The 18,688-nt window shown below is 52.8% G+C and overlaps 1 protein-coding gene across 8 annotated transcripts; it reads left to right on the top strand.

Moving 5' to 3' along the window:
• The first annotated feature begins 273 nt into the window (after window positions 1–273).
• Window positions 274–17,926, top strand: PTPN7 (protein tyrosine phosphatase non-receptor type 7). Of its 8 annotated transcripts, XM_074385040.1 has the most exons (11): window positions 457–505; window positions 733–951; window positions 1,582–1,751; window positions 2,677–2,860; window positions 3,129–3,213; window positions 5,692–5,768; window positions 6,961–7,098; window positions 7,450–7,560; window positions 8,676–8,902; window positions 11,966–12,079; window positions 14,722–17,925. In XM_074385040.1, the coding sequence occupies exons 3-11, from the start codon at window positions 1,630–1,632 to the stop codon at window positions 14,813–14,815; spliced, it is 1,152 nt and encodes a 383-aa protein (XP_074241141.1). In that variant the 5' UTR covers window positions 457–505; window positions 733–951; window positions 1,582–1,629; the 3' UTR covers window positions 14,816–17,925. The 8 variants fall into 8 exon arrangements, with proteins under 8 accessions (XP_074241137.1, XP_074241141.1, XP_074241136.1 ...); XM_074385036.1 differs by lacking the exon at window positions 733–951 and having other exon boundaries at window positions 274–505; window positions 1,443–1,751; XM_074385035.1 differs by lacking the exons at window positions 457–505; window positions 733–951 and having other exon boundaries at window positions 962–1,751; window positions 3,132–3,213; window positions 14,722–17,926.
• Window positions 17,927–18,688: the final 762 nt, after the last annotated feature.

The raw sequence follows: 18,688 nt of genomic DNA on the forward strand, positions 1-18,688 counted from the left end.
TTCCCAAGGCTTGAAGCAGCAAGGGCTTTGAGAGAGGGGGCTGTGGGGAAGAGGCAGAGAAGCAGAAATAAGCCTCTGGCCAAGGTCAAGTCGAGCAGAAGCAGCTTGGGTTCTTTGTGGGACAGCACAGAGCTGGGGGCCAGACGAGCTGTGCCCAGCAAGTAGGCAGCGGCTGGATGTGATAAAGACCTCGAGGAGAAACGCAGCAGGACGGGAGAGGGTCTGGAAGCCGGGGAAGCAGGATGGGCAGGAAGGCCTAGCCCCTCACCCATTCCCAGGAAACAGGGCCTTGGGATCCACAAGGGCACAGGTGGGAGGGACCTGACCCCTGGTGGCAGCGGCAGCAGGCACAGGAGGGCAGCATGCAGCTGGGGTGTGCGTGGGTGGCAGCAAGGAGGGGCGGAGGGAGGAAGCTGGCTTCCTGCAGCCTTCTCAGCCCTCAGAGACAGACTGACAGACAGACAGACAGCTGGCAAGAGGCAGCCTGGGGGCCACAGCTGCTTCAGTAAGTATCTGAAGGGGGACCGGGAGTCCTGTGGCCCTGGGGGTTGCGAACTCCAGGGATATAAGGGGGCATCAGCAGGAGGGAGTGTGGGGGGCGAGCGGGGAGCCACAGGGCCTGGCTGGGGAATGGGTGCTCACAGCCCCGATGTCCCCAAGACGGGGGTAAGCATGGAAGCCACAGGGAGCTGCAAGGAGACTGGAGGCTGAAGGCCCCGTTTCTGCTGCCAGCGACCGTCTCTCTACCACCCACACCTGCGCCAGACCCGCCCTGTCCCCTCACCTCCATCCCTGCCACCTTGCTGACTAATCACCCCCGCCACCTCGCCCGCTGTGACCCTGGCTCTGGGAGAGAGGGACTGCCCCCAAGAGGAGACGGTCCCACCATCTGCACGCCCCCTGTCTTGCCCCCAGCTGTCGCCTCACCACGCGCTGTCGCTCAAGGGCTTGGTGAGGCCATTTCCTGTGACGGTTACAGAGGCGGGAGGCGGGGGATGGGCAGGAGGAGGAAGGAAACACCCCCAGCCTACCTCCCTGGACAGAGACCCCAGAAGCCAGAAACGGACTTAGGGGTGGAACAGCGGCAGTTAGGAGAGGACCCTGCCGGGGTCCCGGAGCTGGCCTGCCTGGCTGCCCACCCACCTCCAGCCCTGCTGCAGCCGCCATCCCCTGTTGAGGACAAGGCCCACTGGTTAGCTCCGAGATGGCTTCTGCACGCTTCCTCCCTTCCGTCCTAGAGAACACATGTCTTCCATTTCCTCCCTCGCCTTCTCCACTTGGACCCGCTCAGAGCCCTGGGTGGCCTCTCTCCTCTCTCTCTTCCTCCTTTCGGCTTCTTTCCTATCTTCATCCACAATCTCTACCCTTTATTTTGCCGTTACTCTAACCCCAGACGGCCTTCTGCCCTGGGTCCCACCAAAGAGATCCTGTTCTTCCTGTAGTGAACATGAGGCCACCTCTTGGGGAACAGGAGACGCCCCAGCGAAAACAGAGCGCAAAGCCGGCCTGGGCGTGGAAGCCTCCTTCTGGCCAATCAGGCAGGCCAGGGAACAGCAGCGGAGGGCCCTATCTTTCAGGCAGACCTCATGGCTGAGTGAGCCTCTCCTGGGCCCAGCACCCCACCCCAGCATGGTCCAGGCCCGTGGAGGGAGCTCCACAGCACAGCCGCCGACCGTTTCTTTGGGGGCAGCCATGACCCAGCCTCCACCTGCCAAAACGCCAGCCAAGAAGCACGTGCGGCTGCAGGAGAGGTGAGATCTGCCCTGGGGGAGGGGTCTTCCCGGCCCTAAGCCCCATTCCGTTCCTCCCTTCCCTCCACCTGCCCCTCTAGCTCTGACAGCAGAGTCCAGAGGACCCTCAATTGTTGACTCCAGTATGGAAAGGAAACAGTAGTGCTCATTTGCATGTGTTTTGCATGTCTGGAGCACAGAGTTTCTTATCAACCCTGAGCCTGCTCCCTAAATTCCAGGCCAGGCCAGTGGCCTTCTTGGTGCCGGATGCACGTCAGAGCCACAGGGCCTGGCTGGGAGTGGGAAGAGGCAGGCAGCTGGAAGGAGCAGTTGAGTTCAAGGCTGCCCTGTCTGGCTGACACAGGGAGAGGGCTGAGCCCGGCATGGTAGCTCATGCCCAAAATCCCAGCACTTTGAGAGGCTGAGGTGGAAGGATCTCTTGAGTCCAGGAACTGGAGACCAGCCTGGGCTAGGAAGCGGGGAGGCGGGGGGGAAGGCATACAGCAGGGGCCTGAACCCTAAATTCGTTGGGCCTCCAGGTTAAAGGAAAGACAAGGAACGGCCCCTCAGAGGTGCCTCGTAACAGTAATTAATACTTGTCAGAAAAGCAAGGATGGTCAGGTGCAGTGGCTCACGCCTATAACCAGCACTTTGGGAAGCCAAGGCAGGAGGATCACTTCAGCCCAGGAGTTCAAAACCAAAAAAAGAAAAAAAAAATTATTTTCAATTAGCCAGGCACGTAGCATGTGCCTGTGGTCCCAGCTACTCCGGAGGCTGAGGTGGGAGGATTGCTTCAGTTCAGGAGTTTGAGGCTGCTATGAGCCATGAGAGTGCCATCACACTCCAGCCTGGGCAACAGAGAGAGACCCCTATCCCTAAAAGAAAAGATAAAAAGCAAAGCAAATACGATTGGGTGCTCACGAGGCAGTGTGGGCTGTGCCTGCAGGCGGGGCTCCAATGTGGCTCTGATGCTGGACGTCCGGTCCCTGGGGGCCGTTGAACCCATCTGCTCCGTGAACACTCCCCGGGAGGTCACCCTACACTTTCTGCGCACTGCTGGACACCCCCTTACCCGCTGGGTCCTTCAGTGCCAACCACCCAGCCCCAAGCAGCTGGAAGAAGAATTCTTGGTAAGAAATTGAGGTCACCTCCGATTTCAGAGCAGCCAGCTGGAACCATTCTCTCACAGGGACCATGGGCCTGTCTCCTCTTTGGACCCCTCAGGAAAGAGAACTCTAGGGCTGGGGGGAGGGGGCTCCCCCTGGGCTTCCCCTTCTGCCCCCACCCCATCTAGGCCAAGACGGAACAGCCAGAGCCCAGTTCTAGGAAAGAATAGAAGAGGAGAAAAGGGGGCTGGGAACGGGAGTCAGCGGCTCACTCATTTCCTCCCCCTGCCAGAAGATCCCTTCAAACTTTGTCAGCCCCGAAGACCTGGACATCCCTGGTCATGCCTCCAAGGACCGATACAAGACCATCTTGCCAAGTAAGAACTGCAGCTAGGATGAAGGGAGTCGGGTACAGGCCCTGGGGCTGGTGAACTTCAGAAGGCAAGGTACACGGTTTCAGCCAGGGAAGGATGACCTTACCTGGGGCATCTTCTCTCAGCAGAGAAAGGGGGAAGAAGGAGCAGGAATCACAACAGCAGCAATAATAATGTTTGCAGATGTGCACCCTGGGCCAGGCCCTGCTCTCAGTCCATTATATTCACTAATTTCTCATAACGATCCCATGAAGTTGGCACTGTGACATTATGATGACCATTTTGCAAATCTCTGTGCCTTCACACTAAGGCACAGAGAAGTTGAGTATCTTACCTAAGATATTCAACTTAGCTACTTACACCAAACCCTCTTCCTCATTTTCCTCTCTCATGGGAAATGCCCAGCCAAGACTCGCAGTGGAAGAAGGACCACTAGGAGGGCTCCCAGAGAGAGGGCTTTGAGAAAGTCAGATGGAGGAGGCAGGGCAACAGCCAGCAAGAGAGCAGTGGTGGGGGTGGGGATGGAGGATCCTGGGCTAGGAGGGGCTGACCCTGCAAGCTGACAGACGCAGGACCAGCACCTTCTATTTTTCAGAGGCAGGCATGAGGCTCTGAGCCTCTCCCTCCCACCCCCGCTCCCCGACAGGGAAGCTACTCCCAGCTTGAGGCTTTAGCTCTGGAGCACATGAGTCCTGCCTCCTGCTAACCCTCCTGGAGTGCCCTCTGCCTGCATGGGCGGATCAAGGGGCTATTAGTGCTATTCCAAGCCACGGGGAGGAGTAGCCCTTGTTCTTGGCCTAATTCTAATCAGCACTGCAGCCACCAGAAAAGGGAAAAATCCCTTTGCCTGAGATTCCTGTGGTCCCCAGGACACCCTCTGTCCATGACCAGGCTGGTATGAGCAGAGCAAGTCTCTTCTCCTTCCCTCACAAGCCGTCTTCTTCATTCATGTTTGGACATGGTGAAGAAATGAAATTTAGAGAAATCTTTCCCCTTAGAAGCAGAGGCCAAATGCCTCACGGCCGAGTGGGATTTGGGTCCTAGTCCCACTTCACAGCTGTGTGATATCCGGCAGGTTGCTCATCTGAATCCCGTATGCACCGTTAGAAAACAAATTCTTCTTTCTCTACATGTCTTTTTCCATTCCCATTGGCCTAATCTTATTCTAAACCCGTACTGATCTCAAGGATAGAATCACTGTATCTATTAGAATATTATATATTGCCGGGCGCGGTGGCTCACGCCTATAATCCCAGCACTTTGGGAGGCCGAGGCGGGTGGATCACGAGGTCAAGAGATCGAGACCATCCTGGTCAGCATGGTGAAACCCCGTCTCTACTAAAAATACAAAAAATTAGCTGGGCATGGTGGCGCGTGCCTGTAATCCCAGCTACTCAGGAGGCTGAGGCAGGAGAATTGCCTGAACCCAGGAGGCGGAGGTTGCGGTGAGCCAAGATCGCGCCATTGCACTCCAGCCTGGGTAACAAGAGCGAAACTCTGTCTCAAAAAAAAAAAAAAAAAAAAAAAAAAAAGAATATTATATGTTTACTAGGCCAGGTGCGGTGGCTCATGCCTGTAATCCCAGCACTTTGGAAGGCCGAGGCAGGTGGATCACCTGAGGTCAGGAGTTCAAGACCAGCCTGGCCAACATGGTGAAACCCCATTTCTACTAAAAATTAAAAAATTAGCTAGGCGTGGTGTTGGGTGCTGTAATCACAGCTACTTGGGAGGCTGAGGCAGAAGAATTGCTTGAACCTGAGAGGTAAGGGTTGCAGTGAGCCAATATCATGCCGTTGCACTCCAGCCTGGGTGATAGAGCAAGACTCTGTCTAAAAAAAAAAAAAAGAATATTCCATCTGCCCATTTGGTCTCTGCTGCTCCATTCCCTTTCTTCTCTAGTCCATCCTACACAGCACCACTCAGTTAACCTTCCCAGGCTATTCCTTTGATCACGTCACTATCCTGCTCAGAAACATTCTATAGCTCCCTACTGTCTGCGTATAAAATACTTCAGTGGGGGCCAAACATGATGGCTCACACCTGTCATCTCAGCACTTTGGGAGGTCGAGATGGGAGAACTGCCTGAGGCTAGACACTTAAGACCAGCCAGGGCAACACAGTGAAACCATGTCTCTACAAAAAACGTAAATGAATGAATGAATGAATGGATGGATGAATAAATGAGCCAGGTGTGGTGACATGTGCCTGTAGTCCCAGCTATGTGGAAAGAAGTATCACTTGAGCCCAGGAGTTAGAGGTTGCAGTAAGCCGTGACTGCACCGCTGCACGCCAGCCTAGGCAACAGAGTGAGACCCTGTCTTTAAAAACAACAACGGTTTCAGTGGGGTATCAGGCCACCTGCTATACACAAGGTGTCGTGACTGTGATGAGCACAGGAACTCTCCTCCTGCTGCCCCTGCTGGAGTCTGTGTTAGCTGGTCACCTTTTGACCTCTGACCTCTGCTGATTTTTATTTCCTAGATCCCCAGAGCCGTGTCTGTCTAGGCCGGGCACAGAGCCAGGAGGACGGAGACTACATCAATGCCAACTACATCCGAGTGAGTGGCCTGCTGCAGTGGTGGGCGGGGCATGGGGGAACTCTCAGACGTCTGAGAACATCTTCCAGCCGTGGCTGGTGGATCAGGTGGCTGCATTTCCTGCCCTCCCTGCTCCAGCTCACCTCTGTCATAGACCTACCAAGGTGGCCTGGCACTGAACAGGCCCCAATTCACCAACCTAGACAACGGAGCAGGTGTTAAAAATATTTGGAGAGACCACTGAGTCTCCCTAATCTCCCCATCAGCCCTCCCATGCTGCCCTCTAGACTTAGCAGGAAGTTAGCATTGTTGAGCCCAATCTCCAGCTGCGTGAGAGCTCCCGAGACCACAGGTGATGCCAGCACTAATGGGAACTCCCTCCCCTCTTACCTTAAGTGCCCCTCAAGTAGCCCCTCTTATGTGAAGAAGGTTGATTGACATCAAGATAGAGGAAGCTCTAGGCCAGGTAGGTGCTCCACGCCGGCTTCTCGCTGCTGTGGGCCCAAAGGAAATGTGAAAGCAGTGCCCTCTAGTGGCTCAATGTGGGTAAGACAGCAGTCAGGGGTGCAGGGAGGCGCTAAACCTCTTAGCTCTGGAAGCCGTGGGGACACATGATCTTCCATTTGCCCGCCAATACCAAATCAACTGCAGTCGGGATTTCACCATCATTTGAGGAGCAGGAAGCTGAGGATCCTGAAGGTGAGAAAATCAGGTTAGGGAGAGTGTGCTGCATTTTACTGCTACTTTTATAGAAAGGTAACAAGTTAATGTGAAACTGTCACTGAACAAAGATTAAACACTCTTTAGATATTGTATGCTAGAAGAAGGCAGCAGGGGAGGAAGGGAACAAACATCTGCAGAGCTCTTGCTATCAGCTAGACTCTCAATATATCTTACTGAATTTAATCCACTCTACATTATGATAGACATTGTTATGCCCAATTTACAGATGATACAACTGAGGCTTACAGAGGCTAGGTAACTGGCTCGTAGTGGCACAGGCAGGAAACTGAAGAACAGGGATCTGATCCTTACTCCAGAACCTGAATCCTTTCCACCATGTGGCTTCTGAATGTGCATGTTGATGCACATGTGTGTCTACACGTGTGGTTCACAGCTTCAGGCTGACCCCAGCACCTGAGGCATCCAAGATCTCCCCAGAGCTCTGCTCTCACTGCTCCCCACCCCTTCCCCTGTGCTTCCACCTCCCCAGGGCTATGACGGGAAGGAGAAGGTCTACATTGCCACCCAGGGCCCCATGCCCAACACTGTGTCGGACTTCTGGGAGATGGTGTGGCAAGAGGAAGTGTCTCTCATCGTCATGCTCACTCAGCTCCGAGAGGGCAAGGAGGTAGGAGCAGAGCCACAGTTCTTGATGAACCCAGAAAGTGCTAATGCTCACCCCCACCCCCCAACCCCCACCCAGGGCAGCTCAGGACCAGAGGCTTCCCTGGAATCCAACCCCAGCCCACACCTCTCAGAAAGTTTCCTGAGATAGACCCAGGGAGGCTGTCAATGGCCAAAATATGGGACAGAGTGAGCACTCTGCCTGCAGGTATCAAGCTCAGAAGAGCCAGGCACCCTGTTAATGACCACCCACCCAGTAGGGGTGGAAGATGGGGAGGAGACGCCAGCCCCTCTCTGCTGCCCCGTTCCCTGCTCCAGCTGACCCTCTTCTGACTCCCAGCTCCCTCCCTCCTAGAAATGTGTCCACTACTGGCCCACAGAAGAGGAAGCCTATGGACCCTTCCAGATCCGTGTCCAGGACATGAAAGAGTGCCCAGAATACACTGTGCGGCAGCTCACCATCCAGGTACCACCCCCGGGGCCAGGCCCAGTGGGAAGTTGGACCGCCCACAGCATCCTGGAACTAAGGCCGGCTCTTCGCTAAGAGCCAAGGGTTTGCTCATCTAAACCATCTTAAATCCACATCTATAGAAGAAAGGGAAACTTGGGCACTGTCCTCAGCCTCTAGTCTAATAGGGCAAAGCCAACAAGCCAAATAGGAACCACCAGGAAGTACCACCCATCTGTGTGAATGGTCAGGCGAGGAGAGGCAGGATCCAGGAGTCATGCCGAGGGAAGGAGAGGAGGTTGAAGGAGATGTGGAAGGCCGGGCGCGGTGGCTTACACCTGTAATTCCAGCACTTTGGGAGGCTGAGGCAGGCAGATCACGAGGTCAGGAGTTCGAGACCAGCCTGGCCAACATGGTGAAACCTCATCTCTAGTAAAAATTATAGCTACCTAGGAGGCTAAGACAGGACAGTCACTTGAACCCAGGAGGCAGAGGTTGTAGTGAGCTGAGATCATGCCACTGCACTCTTGCCTGGGTGATGGAGTGAGACTCTGTCTTAAAAAAAAAAAAAAAAAAATGCGGGGCACGGTGGCTTACACCTGTAGTCCCAGCACTTTGGGAGGCTGAGGTGGGCAGATCACCTGAGGTCAGGAGTTCAAGACCAGTCTGGCCCAACATGGTGAAACCTCGTCTCTAAAAATAAAAATAATTAGAAAGAAAGAAAGAAAGAAAGAAAGAAAGAAAGAAAGAAAGAAAGAAAGAGATGTGGAATAACACAGACACAAGGGCTTTTAAAATGCCTTCTATTATTTTCTGTTGTTTTATATTTTTGAAAGCATTTCTCCATCAATTCATTCTCTTCCAAACATCCTGGCAAGTAAACCAGTAAGATAACACTGTCCCCATTTCCCAGGTGACGAAAATGAGATTAAGGGACTTGCCCAAAGTCGTGTGCTTATTAGAAGCAGAGCCAGGACTTGAATTTGGGTCTTTCCCAGGACAATGCTCCTTCCCAGCATTTTGGAGGGGGAAGTGGTGGAGAATGATAAGCGGGGAAAATCACAACCTAGCCTGCTTTCAGTAGATGACCCCCGCCCAACCCATAGGGTAATTCCAGCCCTTGCCCTCCTCAGGCACCAGAGAAGAAGGTAGACAGTGCCCTCCACCCTGACCCTGGTTCCCATGCCTTGTCTCCAACCCAGTACCAGGAAGAGAGCCGGTCAGTAAAGCACATCCTCTTCTCGGCCTGGCCCGACCACCAGACTCCAGAATCAGCTGGGCCCCTGCTGCGCCTAGTGGCAGAGGTGGAGGAGAGCCCTGAGGCAGCCGCCCGCCCCGGGCCCATCGTGGTCCACTGCAGGTGCGTGGCCTCCCTCCCACTGCAGCCTGGGTACTGTGCGCCCCTCCCCTGGCCCCTGGGTCTCTCCTGGGGAAGGGTCTGAGCAGAAAAGCATCAGTAAACCTAGTTCTTATTGGGACGTGACTGAAAGGCCATTCAGCAAGGGCTCTATTCATTTCACCTCCTTCATGCAGAACCCAGACATCTGGGCTGGACACCCAGGCCCCATCCACAGCGGGGATGAAGTATCAGGAAGGTCCCAGTCAGCTGCAGGAGGACCATAAGCAGGATTCCAGCTGTTGGGGAATTCAGTTACTCATTCAACAAATAAGTATTGAAAACCTATTTTTGGCCAGGCCTGGTGGCTCACGCCTATTATCCCAGTACTTTGAGAGGCCAGGACGGGCAGATCATGTGAGATTAGGAGTTTGAGACCAGCCTGGCCAACACGGTGAAAACCCATCCCTACTAAAATATACAAAAATTAGCCAGGCGTGGTTATACACACTTGTAATCTCAGCGATTTAGGAGGCTGAGGCAAGAGAATTGCTTGAACCCTGGAGGCAGAGGTTGAACCTCGGAGGTGGAGGTGATCAGAGATCGCGCCCCTGCACTCCAGCCTAGGTGACAGAGCAAGACTCCATCTCAAAAAAGGAAAAGAAAGGCCGGGTGCGGTGGCTCAAGCCTGTAATCCCAGCACTTTGGGAGGCCGAGGTGGGTGGATCACAAGGTCAAGAGATCAAGACCATCCTGGTCAACATCGTGAAACCCCGTCTCTACTAAAAATACAAAAAATTAGCTGGGCATGGTGGCGCGTGTCTGTAATCCCAGCTACTCAGGAGGCTGAGGCAGGAGAATTGCCTGAACCCGGGAGGCGGAGGTTGCGGTGAGCCGAGATGGTGCCATTGCACTCCAGCCTGGGTAACAAGAGCGAAACTCCGTCTCAAAAAAAAAAAAAAAAAAAAAAGGGCCGGGCACGGTGGCTCAAACCTGTAATCCTAGCACTTTGGGAGGCCGAGGCGGGTGGATCACAAGGTCGAGAGATCGAGACCATCCTGGTCAACATTCTGAAACCCCGTCTCTACTAAAAATACAAAAAATTAGCTGGGCATGGTGGCACATGCCTGTAATCCCAGCTACTCAGGAGGCTGAGGCAGGAGAATTGCCTGAACCCAGGAGGCGGAGGTTGCAGTGAGCCGAGATCGCGCCATTGCACTCCAGCCTGGGTAACAAGAGCGAAACTCCGTCTCAAAAAAAAAAAAAAAAAAAAAAAATATTATTATCAGGCACAGTGTTAGATGCTAAAGAGACAGCTGTGAACAAAGCAGTCTGCTTTCTTCCCAAGACAGGTTTAAAGGCTGGTGAGAAAGAAACCAGATTAGGCCAGGCACAGTAGCTCACGCCTGTAATCCCAGCACCGGGGAGGCAGAGGCAGGTGGATCACCCGAGGTCAGGAGTTCGAGACCAGCCTGGCCAACATGGTGAAACCCCGTATCTCCTAAAAATTAGCCAAGCATGGTGGCACATGCCTGTAATTCCAGCTACTCGGGAGCCTGAGGCAGGAGAATCACTTAAATCTGGGAGGTAGAGGTTGCAGTGAGCCGAGACCACACCACTGCACTCCAGCCTTCCCAGCCTGGGCAACAGGGCAAGATTCCATCTCAAAAACAAAAAGAAGGCAGATTAAACAATTAAATACCATACAATGTGATGAGAGCCATGATGGGGATATTATGGAGGCATAGAACCAACTCTCCTGAGCCAGACTTTGACCAAAGAAGGTTTTCCAAGAGAAAGGCCATCTAAGCCAAGCTAAGACCTGAAAGGTGAATTAGCCAAGTTAAGGGAGGGAAGGGAACATGTTCCAGCAGCTTATGCTAAAGCCTAGAGAAGAAATTGAAAATGGATAACAGCTGGGGCAGGGTTATGGACCAGGCCCGGAGGTTATATGTGGGGTAATGATGAGAGATCGGTTTGGAAGGCCAGTGAAGATTAGATGATGAGGAACCTTGTAGGACTGGCTAAGACGCTTGGATTTGCCATTTTAAAAGAACACTTCGGCTACAGTGTGAAAAATGGTTTGGGTGAAGTGAGAGGGTGTCGTGGGGAACAAGACTAAAGAAAGAAACGATTTGGAAGTGCATATCCTAAACAAAACAGAGCACAGAGGCAGAAGCACCGCAGAGGGGCCTCCCAGCCCACCCACAGGCCGCACTGAGACGTGCTGGGAGTTCATCAGGGGCTCACACAAGGGGAAGGGGAGCACTGGAGCCTCTTTATTTCAAAATAAAGAGAGGCCATGGTGGAGGAGAGCAGAGCAGAGAGAAGACTGTGGGAGGGCGCCAAGGTGTGAAACAGAGGGGCTGGGCGTGGGCCACGTGAAAGATGAGTCTGAGGTGGCCGGGGGCTGTGGCTCACGCCTGTAATCCCAGCATTTTGAGAGGCTGAGGTGGGCGGATCACAAGGTCAGGAGCTGGAGGCCAGCCTGACCAACATGGTGAAACCTTGTCCACTAAGAATGCAAAAAAATTAGCCAGGTGTGGTGGCATGCACTTGTAATCCCAGCTACTCGGGAGGCTGAGGTAGGGGAATTGATTAAACCAGGGAGGTGAAGGTTGCAGTGAACTGAGATCACACCACTGCAGTCCAGCCAGGGTGACAGACAAAGACTCCAACCAAAAAAAAAAAAAAAAAAAAAAAACGGTAAGTCTGAGCTGAGACGAAGTCAAGGTTAGATAAGGAGGGCTCGAGGGTCAGCATGTTCACAAGTGGGGAACTGTCTGTTGGAAACCGCTGTAGCCTCTCAGCAGAAGGGAAATTGTCAAAATGTCCACAGGGACAAGGACAGGCCCCTGTTAGGACAGGCAAGAAATGTAAACTCCTCCTGGACCAGTTACAACCTGCCTCCAGCAGGGTTCCCACGGGGACTGGAATCTGGAGTACTGCTACCTTCCCCCATCTCCTGAGCCCTATCCCCAAAACACAGTACCTGCAGGTCCCATTTCTTTCTCCGTAGTTTGGGGCCCGGGCTCCCACATTCCCTGGCTCCCATGACCTCCCTGTCTCCTCCCTGGCTATATCCAGTGCAGGGATTGGCCGGACGGGCTGCTTCATCGCCACACGAATTGGCTGTCAACAGCTGAAGGCCCGAGGGGAAGTGGACATTCTGGGCATTGTGTGCCAACTGCGGCTAGACAGGTGGGTCTGTGGATGTAAACAAGGCCAGCAACGTTAACAGGGGGCATGGGTGCCTCTGGACCCCAGAGCCCTGCTCCAGCCATCACCATCAAGCACTCCTGCAAGAAAGGAAGAAACCCTTTCTGCTTAGAGCTGTTTATTTTGCAGCTAGCAACAAGGAAAAAATATCTATCTGGATGGCTGGGCACGGTGGCTCATGCCTATAATCCAGCACTTTGAGAGGCTGAGGCAGGTGGATCACCTGAGGTCAGGAGTTCAAGACCAGCCTAGCCAACATGGTGAAATTCCATCTCTACTAAAAATACAAAAATTAGCCGGGCATGGTGGCGGGCCCCTGTAATCCCTGATACTCGAGAGGCTGAGGCAGGACAGTCGCTTGAACCCAGGAGGTGAAGGTTGCAGTGAGCCAAGCTTGTGCCATTGTACTCCAGCCTGGGCAACAGAGCAAGACTCAAAAAAAAAAAAGAATATCTATCTGAAATATTGGCTTGGAGGCCTGAAATTAAACATGTCACTCTATGGATTTACCCTGGGCATTCAATCTTACCTCCAAGTTCCCTACTCAGAGGAAAGTTAGCAGGTGGAGTGTGTTTAATCCAAGATGAGGCAGCAGCAAGTAGTACAAAGAAGCTCACTAGGCGGAGACAGAGCCAGCATTCAGATTCAGACTTCTGTCTCACTGAGATGTCACTAGATTTCTCTGAGCTCCCATTTCTTTTTCTTTTTTTTTCTTTCTTTTTTTTTTTTTTTTTTTAATAATAGAGATGGGGTCTTACTATGTTGCCCAGACTAGTCTTGAACTCCTGGGCTCAATAATGCCCCCTTGGCTTCACAAAGTGCTGGGATTACAAGCTTAAGCCACTGTGCCTGGCCCCTACTTCTTTTTTTTTTTTTTTTTTTTTTTTTTTTTGAGACTGAGTTTCGCTCTTGTTACCCAGGCTGGAATGCAATGGCGCGATCTCGGCTCACCGCAACCTCTGCCTCCTGGGTTCAGGCAATTCTCCTGCCTCAGCCTCCTGAGTAGCTGGGATTACAGACACGCGCCACCATGCCCAGCTAATTTTTTGTATTTTTAGTAGAGACAGGGTTTCACCATGTTGACCAGGATGGTCTCAATCTCTTGACCTCGTGATCCACCCGCAGCGGCCTCCCAAAGTGCTGGGATTACAGGCGTGAGCCACCGCGCCCAGCCCCTACTTCTTTATCTAGAGAGAGGTAATGGCTCCTTCCCCCAGAGAACTGTTGTAAGAAATGAATTAACTTATATGAAAGTATTTTGGAAATGAAAACTATACAAATGTGTAGAATCATTATTTTTACTTTTAAGATTATTGGAAAGAAAGAAACTTGCTGGGTGTAGTGGCTCATGCCTGTAGTCCCAGCATTTTGGGAGGTTCGGGCGGGCAGATCATGAGGTCAGGAGTTCGAGACCAGCCTGAACAACATGGTGAAACACCGTCTCCACTAAAAATACAAAAATTAGCTGGGTATGGTGGCGTGTGCCTGTAATCCCAGCTACTCAGGAGGCTGAAGCAGGAGATTCCCCTTAACCTGGGAGGCGGAGATTGTAGTGAGCCAACATCACGCCACTGTACCCCAGCCTGGTGACAGAGTGAGACTCCTGAAAGAAAGAAAGAAAGAAAGAAAGAAAGAAAGAAAGAAAGAAAGAAAAAGCAAGCAAGCAAGCAAAGATGAATTAAGTTGCTGGGAGCAGTGGCTCACACCTGTAATCCCAGCACTTTGGGAGGCAGAGGCAGGCGGATCACCTGAGGTCGGGAGTTTGAAACCAGCCTGACCAACATGGAGAAACCCTGTCTCTACTAAAAACACAAAAAATTAGCCAGACGTGGTGGCACATGCCTGTAATTCCAACTACTTGGGTGGCTGAGGCAGGAGAATCGCTTGAACCCGGGAAGCAGAGATTGCAATGAGCCAAAATCATGCCATTGCACTCCAGCCTGGGCCATAAGAGCAAAACTCCGTCTCAAAAAAAAGAGAAGGAAACTTGAGGCTCAGGAGTATTCCTGGCCTGACCCCCCAAGGCTTCAGAGGTTTTGTCCCAGGAGCTGAGTAGATTAGGGAAGACCAAGTGTCAACATGGGGCATCACCCTCAGCACACCAAGCCACGTGCAAGGGGCAGAGGACTTCTCTCAAAGCAGATCTGAGGGGCAGCAAGAAAGAGTAGCAAGTAGAAAAGATGAATATAGGTGGCTCATGTCTGTAATCCCAGCACTTTGGGAGGCTGAGACAGGCAGATCACTTGAGGTCAGGAGTTCAAGACCACCCTGGGCAACATGGTGAAACCCCATCTCTACTAAAAAACACAAAAATTAGCTGGGCATGGTGGCACATGCCTATAATCCTAGCTACTCAGGAGATTGAGGCAGGAGAATCACTTGAACCTGGGAGATGGAGGTTGCAGTGAGCTGAGATCATATCACTGCATTCCAGCTTGGGCAACAGAGTGAGACTTCATCTCAAAAAAAGAAAAGAAAAGGAAAGTTGAATATAGGTAGAGGAGTTGGCATTTCTTTGAGAAAGTCAGGACTTTCCCAGTGGGACCACGAGGATGTTTGGCTGGAGCTGCTCAGCTAGCACCCTGGCCCTCCTTCACTCATGGCCTGTGTGTCTCTCCTTGCAGAGGGGGGATGATCCAGACGGCAGAGCAGTACCAGTTCCTGCACCACACTCTGGCCCTCTATGCAGGCCAGCTGCCCGAGGAACCCAGCCCCTGACCCCTGCCACCCTCTGACAGCCCAGGTGCCCACCTCCCTCAAGCCTGGGAAGTGGGTCTGGGGAAAGTGGACCGAGTGATCTGGGAGTACCCTATGGGTGAGTGTGGGAAAGGAGCGCCTCCTTACGGCGCTTGAAGTCCCAGGAAGCAGCATCAGCAAGGACAAGGGGCCAGATTCCAGGTCTTCACCACTGGCCACTCCTCTGCTTCCTCTGTTGGCCCCAGATGGACAGTAGGGGGACCTCCAATGTCTCTCTGAACTTAAAGACAGGAAGCCCAGGTGTCCCGGTCTTCTCTACAACACTCTTAGTGAGCTTTAGTTTCCTCTTCTATAACATGAACATTAAGTGCTTAGCTGCCATAAGGGAAAAGCAATAAGAGAAGTCTCTAGAAGCCATTGCAGCTGTATCCCCTTCCTGGGAATGACAAAAGGGTGATTCCAAGATCATCCTTCACCTGAGGCCCTGCCCGAGCACAGGCCAGATGCAAGAGCGGGGAGAAGTCTGATGCTGATGTCCAAGTTTCAACATCGTAGCAGTGACTCTGCTCCCTGACCACACATCAGAAGAGCTGGACACCCACGATCAAAAGAAAGAACAAGGACTGAGGTTACCCTTGCCTCCACCCACGTGTCCTGAGAGTAGGCTACAGAGGTGACCAGGCCTGGCAGTGGAAATCTGGAAGAGGGAACATGCGAGGCTACTCGGAGGCAAAGAAGACTGCTCCTGCCTCTGTGGTTGCTGGCCACTCCCACCAACTACGCTTTTCTTTTTTTTTTTTTTTTCAAGATGGGGTTTCACCATGATGGCCAGGCTGGTCTTGAACTCCTGACCTCAGGTGATCCACCCACCTCTGTCTCCCAAAGTGCTAGGATTACAGGCGTGAGCCACTGCGCCTGGCCACCCACCAACGACTCTTAGGGAGGCTCTCAGCAGTCTCTGTTCTGCTTCTATGGCTCAGATAATACCCTGGGTATGCAGGAAGACAAAAGAAAGAGGGGGCCGGGCGCAGTGGCTCGAGCCTGTAATCCCAGCACTTTGGGAGGCCAAGGCGGGCAGATCACCTGAGGTCAGGTGATTACAAAAAATTAGCTGGGCGTGGTGGTAAGTGCCTGTCATCCCAGCTACTCAGGAGGCTGATGCAGGAGAATCACTTGAACCTGGGAGGCGGAGGTTGCAGCGAGCCGAGATCGCACCACTGCACTCCAGCCTGGGTGACAAGAATGAAACTCCATATCAAAAGAAAGAAAAGAAAGAAGGAGGCAAGGGGAGAAGAGGAGGCCACGTGCTCAGTCTGGTTAGAAAACCAACCACGGCGGGCCACGGCCCTCTCTACCCTGCATTTGCTGAGTACACCTGGAGAGCTTGGTTGTTTCCAAAAACAATCAGGGTCATAACCATCCATGCAAACATGGAGACTGGACGGAATTGGGACCCCTCACCATCTACCCCAGAGAACTAACGCCCCTCATCCATCTCGGCATCAACGCAATTTCCAGGGCACCTCAGGTCTATCTCAGGACTGAACTCCACACCTCAGGATTCGTCCTACTTGAATCTGATACTGGCTGCCCATCCTGAGATGGGGATGAAGGTAAGATGCCGCATCACCCGGCACGCCGTCCCTGAGAGCTGCCTTGGTTGCTACCAGTTCTCTGCGGAAACCCCCAAGGAGCTGGATCTAGAGAACAGCTGGGCTTCCTCACTCGGGACTTCTCTCCTGAAGAACACGCAGTGCTGAGACTGAGGATGATTTCCCTAATGCTTCTGCTAGGCCTTACGGAGGAGCTCCTCCTTCCCTACAGGCCTGGGGTGGACTTGCCCACACCTCCACCCCCCCAAGCCCTGTGAGAGGTACCACTCTGTGCCAATGAGGCGAGGTGGGGGGCTCTCAAGTGCCTGATCCTCCCCTGGGCTCAGAGCCAGCCAGTAGGGAAGCAACAGCACAGCCCCACAGGCCCTCCCTGGCACTGTCACCCCAACCCCATCTCAGAGCTCAGAGGGTACAAGCTCCAGAACAGTCACCAAGTGGGGAAATAAAGACTTCTTGGATGACTGACTCATTTCTTCTTTCCATCTTCTTCTCGGGCCTCTGGGGCCTCTTTGTAGCATGAGAGAGCGGAAGACTCTGCAGACCAGGGACAGGCAGGCTTCAAATCTTTGCCCTTGGGGAATGCAGTTCTCTAGCACTTCCAAGGACATATGATAAGGTGAAACCAAAGTCAATTTAGGAAGTGAGGCAGCAGCAGACGTCATAGTCTACTCAGGCGGATGTAACAATTCACACTACCATAAACCAGGTGGCTTCTGAACAACAGAAACGGATTGCTCACTGTTCTGGAGGCTGGGAAGTCTGGGATCCAGGCCCTTGAGGACTGGTGTCTGGCTCCCAGGCAGAGCCTTCTTTCTGTCCTTGAATGGTGAAAAGGTTGTGGGCTGGTGTTCTTCCCCCCAACTTCACCAGCCCGCTTGATAAGGCTCTACCCTCATGACTTCATCACCTCCCAGTACCATCCACCTTAGGGATTAGGATTTCAACCTATGAATTTTGGGGGACACAAACATTCAGCCCCATAGCCTTTATCTTAGGAGCTAGAGAGGGACTTATAAAAGACAGAGGTTGGAAAGATGGTGCTTAATAAACCAGGATATTGGTGGGGGGCTGTGGCTCACGCCTGTAATCCCAGCACTTTGGGAGGGCGAGCTCAGGGCTTCGAAACCAGCTTGGACAACATGGCAATACCCCGTCTCTACAAAATATACAAAAATTAGGCGGGCATAGTGGCACATACCTGTAGTCCCCCAGCTACTCAGGAGTCTGAGGTGGGAGAATCACCTCAGCCCGAGGAGGTGGAGGTTGCAGTGAGTTGAGATTGTGCCACTGCACTGCAGCCTGGGTGACACAGCGAAACCTTGCCAAACAAAAACAAAAACAAAAACAAAAACCTCAGAATATTATGCTAGCCCAAGACCTTGTGATTCTTCTGCTTTGGTAACTTTGACTATTTGGGGTCATCTAACGCCGGTTGATTGGACAGATATGACTGATACTGATAGTTTATCCACTTTTCACTACAGACTACATGTGACTACATTTGAAAACCAAATCCCAACAGGCAGCAAGCATAGGCTGGGGACTGCCAGAAGCCTGGGCCTACGGGGACGGCCACCTGGGGTTGTCAGCCTGCCTGCACAGACTGTATGGGTGGGTCCTGCAAGGAGGGTGGCAGGCGGGGGGCATCTTTTCAGGCACTCCACACCCACTATCACTTCTCCTGCTGAAGAATCTGCTTGTGACCACAACAGGCCAACATGTTCCTTTGTCACAGATGTTCCTCACTGGAAACCCCCTCTCACCCCAGGACTGTATCTGTTTCGGGATCTTGGGGATGCTGGTAAAAATTGGGATCAAGTTCAAGCGTCTGCTTCACTTCGGGTCAGAGGCTTCCTAACAAGTGGTCGGGGTAAATTGTGATGAGCAAAACAAGATGGAGTATGGAAAGCCCCAAATACGGTTGTCTCTCTGCACTGGGTGCATTTTGAGAGGACGGGACTCTACCCAGGGATGCTCTGAGGCAAGTGTTCAGTAACAAAAAAACCTCCATTTGCGTCCCAGTCGTGGGGATCTCATCTTCGTGTCCTGAAAAGTGGGTGACCCACCCTCCTTCAACCTGAAAAGTCTCCTGCTTAACTGGGACCTCACCCATCTCGAGCCCACCACCCTTTAAGAAAGGGGGTGCCAGTCCGGGCGCGGCAGCCGGGGACAGGAGAGAAACAAATTAGATCCCATTCCCCAAGCGCCCCTCGACGCCACCTGCCAGTCAACCCCCGCCAGTGAAGCTGCAGGTTCCCCGCCCACCCCACCTGCGGGTGCG

This window comes from Saimiri boliviensis, chromosome 14, assembly GCF_048565385.1.
Source record: "Saimiri boliviensis isolate mSaiBol1 chromosome 14, mSaiBol1.pri, whole genome shotgun sequence".
Classification (NCBI taxonomy): domain Eukaryota; kingdom Metazoa; phylum Chordata; class Mammalia; order Primates; family Cebidae; genus Saimiri; species Saimiri boliviensis.

Excerpts from the sequence above, each read along its gene's own strand:
- PTPN7 (XM_074385034.1), top strand. The coding sequence starts at position 1,246 with ATGTCTTCCATTTCCTCCCTCGCCTTCTCCACTTGGACCCGCTCAGAG. Across the intron at positions 2,861-3,128 it reads AGCTGGAAGAAGAATTCTTG|AAGATCCCTTCAAACTTTGT; the intron begins GTAAGAAATTGA and ends TCCCCCTGCCAG. Across the intron at positions 12,080-14,721 it reads TGCCAACTGCGGCTAGACAG|AGGGGGGATGATCCAGACGG; the intron begins GTGGGTCTGTGG and ends CTCTCCTTGCAG.